We start from the raw sequence: 7,333 nt of genomic DNA, 5'->3' as shown, positions 1-7,333 counted from the left end.
TGTAATTCCGGCTGGGGTTGCGCGTTGGGGTTGCGCAGCACAGCAGATGGAAGGAAAGAGGAAGAGGGAAACACAGAAGCCGACATGTTTCAGGGCTTGGCTCACTGCCACGCATCCGTTGGGCGCTCAGGGGACTCAGCCACATCCAGGGGGTGGCAGGAGGGAAATAAAGACCCCAGGGAATATTCATTTACCACGGAAAACACTTTCAAGACACGTAGACGATACATGTCGGCGTCTGCACACACATCACACAGCCAGCAGCTTTAAGAAATCATAGGCTTTATAATCCATTACAGTAAATCAGTAGAAGATTAGGACTATTGCAGTGTAGTTTAAATGTGACTCATCTCTTGACTATCCCGTAGACACACCTTTAATACACACACACACACACACACACACACACACACACACACAGGTGTAGATTTGGGTTGGGACTCACTTTACCAAACATTTTTTCATTTTATCTCCGGTCAGCATTCGTAGTTGAGTTCATTTAACAGAGAGTGAGAGAGGCAGAGTGTGGAAACTTGCTGCTTCACATCACAATCTTCCAGCTGTGTGAGACTGTGACGGGGCAAAGTAATGTAGGGTCTTACCAAATACACAATGGAGACACTGTTATAGGCGGACCGGCACTGGCATCAAGGTGTGACCACATCCAAGGCCGATCAGCAGCCCTGTTAGTCTGCGCTGGGTTGTCTTTCTGAGGCGGCGAAGGGGCTCACAGGAGGCTCGCTTCTTCCTCTGTGCTGACATTTGTTGGCTGTATAACAATAAAAATTGTGTGCTAATCAGTCACTCCCTTGGCACTCGATGTGTGACATCACTGGGATTCTGGAGACATCACAGGGATTTCAGTGGGATTTCCAAATACCAGATGCCACCCACCTTTATGACTCACACTGCATTACTGAAGAAGACCCCTTTTATTATCCCAGTGGCTGAGAGATTTCTCTTCCAAACACATACAATCTTTTCACAATGTTTCACATGCAAATGCAAATTACACACATCTGAAAGTCTTGCGTCCACCTCCTACACACACATGCACCGGAGGGGGCACCGCAGGGCAGCAAGAAGCCAGCACCCGTGGAGCAGGTTTGGGTTTGGGTGCCTTGCTGAAGGGCAGTGCCATGGAGGCTGCCTGCTGCCAGTCCACATGTTTTTGGTCCACAGTAGACTCGCCACCCTCCGGTTCCCAAGCCGAGTCCCCTATGGACTGAGCCACTGCCGTCGAAAATATGTTGTAAATATATAAATGTATTTACAGAAAGAAATGCTAAAAACAAAACCATGTACATGCCCATAAGACACACAGTGATGACACATTTTACTTTATATATTGGGTTACCAACCATTTTGATTGTTGTTCTTGTAAATCATGCACTTTATCTTGACTTTTTACAGTTAAGATGCAATCCAGCTATTTAAACTGCAGCCTGCAGTTCCCAGGACTTGGTCTTGGTTTTTGCTGTCATTGATGAGAAACAGTTTGTTGGAAATGTTTCATTTAACAACACACTGTAGCTATTGGGTGGAGGAAGGATACAGGCTTTTAGGATCCAGGGTAAATCCAAGTGTGATCTTTAATTTCAACATTAAATTCAACACAGATGTTCTCATTGGTGTCGTCTACGTGGATCTATTAAAGGCTCTGAGGCACTTCAGCAGAATGCGGGAATGCCAGGGTGGCCTGATGTCAAAGCCTGAGCTGTGACATCCTGAAAACGTCTTGATAGTTTGACTCATACATTAAAAGGATAGATCAGTCTAGACTTTTTCCACTAAGAATAGTTTTCCATGATCAGACTCCTGTTGTCTGACTAAGAATTTAGCCTTGTGTTCGCCATGCCTTGTTATCTTAACTCCACTATACATACAACAAGTCCCTGAAGGATAATATCATTCTTTAACAGGTACAGGGAAATGCAATGGATTCTTACCACAGCGTAGGAAAGGAGCTGACTGTGCTCAGGCCTTCAGCTGAAAGCCTGACTTTGCACTTGCTGAGAAGCTCAATTTCCACTGTGGCTTCTGAAAAAGCACCTGGGACTCCCCACATCGTAGCAGATGGGTGAAGAACCACACACCCACTCAGGGCTGGTGGCTGTGCTCCGTCAGGCCAACCATAACAATAACCCTTGCAGTGGTCAGAGCTGCTACACTGCTCTGCTTTCCATGAATTTGCACTGTTAAATACAAACTTTTCCATGTTCATGTCCAACTGGGCTACTGACTTTATACAAAGGGATTAATTCAAGCAAAACTGGCAATAATACTGCACTGCCATGAAATAAGTACTAAAACACAACAGTAGAGGATTGGATTATTTATGGATTGAATTAATTCAGAAAAAGACTTTCAAAGGACAGTTTTGGTGGTTTTGCATATGTACTGAATCTCAAAATCACCACATACTTATATACTTTATATATCAATAGACCAAAACATTGTGGGATTTTCCAAATATTTTCCACCTTTGAAGCTGCCACGTGATCAAGTAGAGTTCATCATAAAAGTCTGAAAAAAAACGATATAATACATACATTTAAAAACATAAAACCTGATCATGATAAATAATTTAGAAAAAATTGGTCCACAGCAAAAATAAATATTCAATATTCATGACTTATTCCATAAATACCTTCACAAACCGCTGTCATGGTCCTAATAACAAACGTATCTACTTAGTTCTCATAGCTTCATCGCTGTTTGACTGCAGCCATCTGGATGAATTGTTGTAAGACGTAAATCAAACCCGTGTTAAGTGTGGAATACTTGCGTTCTCTGCTGGACATATGTAATTACTACACATAGTTTGAAAATACTTAAATACAAACGATGACACAATGATTACTTTACCTATTGAATGTATAGACTAACACCACTAACCACTAAATACTTCAAATGATATATTTCATTTAAATATTAGGGGTTGTCAGTTGCACAGGTGTTGTTTTCCATCTTGTATCTTGTGTTTTTTGGGGCCATGCCTTATATTCGGTTGTCTCTGTATTACTTTATATTTTGTGTTTGTACTTTCCTATAGCACTTTGATCAAAAGCAAATTAAATATCCTCTTATCTTATGACCCACAGTGAAGATAGTAGGATATGCATATCAGCTATGGAAAACTAGGCCACTCATACAGGTTTATCCCAGAGGCAAAGTAACCGTAGGCCTGCTGCTTTGATCTCTGACGTTTTGAAAGCTTGTGTACAGATTCATTAAATACTGGCCTGAAACCACACTGTCCCTGAGCCTCATATCTGAGATCTTGACAGTGAAACGTCAAGAAATCATTATGAACTTTCACACATTAACTATCTATTGGTGTTAATAATTAACAGTGAGCAATGATTTGTGTGGTTTATGAGAACATCTAAGATAATTATAAATTGTATAGCGATTAACTATTTTACATTTGAAGAATTAAACATGTGAATACCATTAGAAATCACGTAATTAATCAAATGCCGTATGACATTCCTGATGACGTAAAGGGACACCTTCAATGCTGCTGAAAATACGATGAAAATAAGTGTGAGAAACATTGTGTTCCAACCACATTTTTCCAATGAGCAAACAAACATCTCGCATAATCTATCTATCTAATCTTTTCGCCTTAGTTTCACAGACTGCGCATGTGCGGAAGAAACTTTAACCTAGTTTTATTGACATCGGTACCAGAGTGTCTCGTGCTGGAGTGGTTGATAGGATCTGTTCTAAAAGCGTTCATAAACAAATGTTACTTTAAATGGTTCTTTAATTCTGCTTGGACAATATAGTTATATAGTGAAACCCGAGTCTGTGTGTTTAAAACAGAATTTAAAGGCTGTTCCTGTCTGTTTGTACTCTCTGGCTTCACCGCGTTCCTCTCTATTCGTGCCGTTAGAGCCGAACTGTCCATTAATGTGGACACAGTTTTTAACACAATTCAATGTTTCTCCAGGCATGGACACGTGAGTATACGGCGTATTTTTGTTTTCGTGCAATCACCAAACCAAATAAACGTTGTCATTCTGTACATTGTAGCCTGCAGGTGTATAATCCCAACATGATTTTACCTCCTGTGTGTAATGATAATAATAAAACACACTGATGGAGCAGGCTTTAACACGCGTTTGAATACAGTTACATCATTTTTTTTGTTAAAGGCTAATTAATTAATTGTAATGAGTAGTAGCCTTGTGGCGTCGTCACACAACCCAGTGAAAGACCGGGTATACCTGTCACGGTGCTAGTGCATTAAACTCCGATAGAGGGCGCTCTTGTAATGTGAACAAGACATTTTCTATTTATCTATCATGAATAAGTCTCTCTGCTACTAACTTATTATTATAATTCCTTTTTTCTATTAACTAATTATAACTTATTTTTATTTTTGGTTTATTTAATGCATTAGTACCTATAGTATCACATTTGACTTTAAATCTCAGCAGCTATTTTCAGTGCTTTCCATTTCATTGGATAACATATTGGATTCTACTGCACATTGACTATTATGACTTGCATAAAGATACGAAACCCAGCAGTACACAAAAATCCAAACACATGCTCCTGTTATTCACTTTTTAATCTGAATCAAAATAATTTGAATTTGTTTGTAGATGACTGTACCAGCCCAGAATCAGGTAGAACATGTCTGGGCCTCCCACATTATTTCATAGCACTTAATTTTACAAAGAAGCTCAAGTAGAAGAATACTTTAGAAAATGTTTGAGCCAATGTGTTTGACTTTATTAAGGTCAATGTTGCAGTACTACATGTGGCTGCCTGTAGTACTGGGAGCCCTGCTGGTTGGATTCCCATACTCCATCTCAATAACTGTCCAGTGGCTACTTGGCTGGCCCAGTCAGCCTGGCTATAAGAAGTACTTGGAAGCTCTAAAACCACGGTAACTATTCTTCCTCATAATTACAACATTGACCTGTTTACAAATTGATAATAAGAACAAATAACAAATGAAGATTAATCAATAAAATGGTTGCTTTTGTGTTTGTTTTCTCCTCAGACGAATATACAGTTTGACCAAAGTTGTGCTGGGAAGTCTTACGTATGTGCAGTATGGGAGGCTTGCCCTCCAGTTGAAGTTATGGTATAAGAGTGACCAAAACCGTAAGCATTTTGAGAAGGTGTGTAAATATTGGTGTTTATCTTTGTACGTAAAATACAAACGGAGGAGATGATATATTTCTGTCAATCTTTTCCAAAACTAAGACTCGGTGTGTAGACATTTGAATGTAAAATTCACAGTATTTTTCTGTTTGGATACTTCAAAGGGAATCACATTTGGCCGTCGAGGCAACAAGCTGGACTTGTACCGCCCCCCCACAGCTGGCAGCTACATACAAGTGCCAACTCCGCTAGTGGTGTTTCTTTACGGAGGTGCATGGGGCTCTGGAGAAAGATCCATTTACTGTCTGCTGGCCAGGCAGATGGCTGCAGAGCTGGGTGCTACAGTCATTTGTCCTGATTACAGCACCTTTCCACAGGTAAGAGTGCTACAGAAACACACTGCAGTCAAATGGCCGTTCACAAAGATATGTACATTTATTGCGAAATGAGATGTGATATCTGACTTGATCTCATTTCCAGGGGAATGTTTTAGCCATGGTCCAAGATGTTGCTGACTGCTTGATATGGGCCCAGGAAAATGCACAGGAGTTCAACTTTGACAAAGTAAGACATCTCTGCAACTCATTCTGTGAAAGCAAAATTGAAGAGAAAAACTGGCAAAGATGGCAGGACTGACCTTCTGTAAAATACTGTTTCATGCACAAAATCATCAATCCATGGAAGAAAATAATGATTGAAGCCATTTTAGTTGACTCTTGAGATCATTGTTTAACTTGACTCAAGCAGTCATTGCAGTCATTCTTCCATTATTCTTCACAAACACACATCCTCTTATACCAAAACTCTTTTCTTTTCTTTCATAGGACAACATAGTGTTAATTGGCCATTCAGCCGGTGCACATTTGTGTGCACTGACCACTCTGTTTCTCATTGACTCGAGGGAGGAGCTTTTCATAAAGGCAAGCAGGCAGCGTGACATTGCACAGGCGATAAGAGGGATCATCGGTAAGGCTGGTAGCACATCACTAACATCTCTGTAGCAGTTTAAACAGGCAGCTTGATTCACTATCAGTATATTGTTGTTATTCCTATGACTTGATAGCAGTGCACTTTTCTAAAATAATTTGCATCATCAATCAAATACAAATTCTTAAAGTGACCCCATCTGTCTCCTTTTTGTTTCAGAATGTATTGAGTTTAGTTATATTGCCCAGGTTTTCGTGTGCCTGATAGATCTCTTTTGCATTTCTTGAATAGGTCTGAGTGGCGTCTACAACATCATGGACCATTACAAGTATGAGCAGATGCGAGCAGTAGAGTACGTCTCCACCATGCACAAAGCCATGGACGGAGTGGAGAACTTCCCCTATTACTCTCCTATACACGTGGTGAGGAAGATCAGTCAAGACAAACTGAAAAGGTGAGACTCTTCTTCAGCAATTGCTTTGGCAGTCTGACATTGGCATTGAAACTTCACAAATGATTCTTTGGTGTATATTTCACAACTTACATTTGTGAAAGTGTGTGTTTTACATGGACATGCTCTCAATGTGAATATTTTTGACCTGTAATTGAATATATGTGACCTGTGATTTTCTCTTGCTTCCATTTCTGCAAGTGCTCCACCGTTTGCTTTGCTGCATGGGATGAGGGACAATGTCGTTCCTGTAGAGTCTTCCAAGAGGTTCTCTGAGCTCCTCTCCTCCCTGTCTGTGAAGGTGTCGCTCTACCTGCTGCCTAGAGCGAACCACATCGAGGTTGTTACTGACCTTATGGCATCAGAGAGGCACTACTATCATCCCATCTACAACTGGATCAAACAAGAGTACAACAAATTTACAACTAATGTTTGATGATGGACTGTGTATCTGCCCTGTTTACAGCACATTTTCTAATGTATAATTGCTAATTTTACAGCCTTGATTTGACATTGATTAAGTTCTGCACTGATTCCTTTGTGTGTAATAAATTGTGGGTATATAATAATTTATAATGTATATTCTAAGAAAACACATTTTTCTTAATGGATTGTAATCTGGGTTTAAAACCTTGTAATAAATTCCCAGATGTGAATGAGATTGTTGATCTGTTTGTTCATTCTGACATAGATAGAATAGATTTTAGACATTGTACAGGACGGACGGATGGATGGATGGAAGGATGGATGGATGGATGGATGAGTCTACAATTACCAACTATATGTAACTACAGATATTTGATAACAACATTAATAAAACTAATCATAATC

The 7,333-nt window shown here is 40.0% G+C and overlaps 1 protein-coding gene across 1 annotated transcript; it reads left to right on the top strand.

Annotated features, from left to right (window-relative positions):
* Nucleotides 1-3,666: 3,666 nt before the first annotated feature.
* On the top strand, nucleotides 3,667-7,161 carry LOC143000639 (uncharacterized). The gene is made up of 8 exons (XM_076150034.1): nucleotides 3,667-3,968; nucleotides 4,754-4,903; nucleotides 5,021-5,141; nucleotides 5,289-5,501; nucleotides 5,605-5,688; nucleotides 5,949-6,090; nucleotides 6,343-6,505; nucleotides 6,704-7,161. Exons 1-8 carry the CDS (start codon nucleotides 3,919-3,921, stop codon nucleotides 6,936-6,938), a joined length of 1,158 nt encoding a protein of 385 aa, XP_076006149.1. The 5' UTR covers nucleotides 3,667-3,918; the 3' UTR covers nucleotides 6,939-7,161.
* The last annotated feature ends 172 nt before the right edge of the window (nucleotides 7,162-7,333 follow it).

This window comes from Genypterus blacodes, unplaced genomic scaffold (genome assembly GCF_046128005.1).
Source record: "Genypterus blacodes isolate CSIRO-AG114 ecotype Tasmania unplaced genomic scaffold, CSIRO-AGI_Gbla_v1 ptg000007l_1, whole genome shotgun sequence".
In the NCBI taxonomy this organism is placed as follows: Eukaryota; Metazoa; Chordata; class Actinopteri; order Ophidiiformes; family Ophidiidae; genus Genypterus; species Genypterus blacodes.
Note: the sequence above shows the minus strand (reverse complement) of the source record. Positions and strands in the feature narration are given on the sequence as shown.

Excerpts from the sequence above, each read along its gene's own strand:
- LOC143000639 (XM_076150034.1), top strand. The coding sequence starts at position 3,919 with ATGTGGACACAGTTTTTAACACAATTCAATGTTTCTCCAGGCATGGAC. Across the intron at positions 5,502-5,604 it reads ATTACAGCACCTTTCCACAG|GGGAATGTTTTAGCCATGGT; the intron begins GTAAGAGTGCTA and ends TCTCATTTCCAG. Across the intron at positions 6,091-6,342 it reads GGCGATAAGAGGGATCATCG|GTCTGAGTGGCGTCTACAAC; the intron begins GTAAGGCTGGTA and ends TTTCTTGAATAG.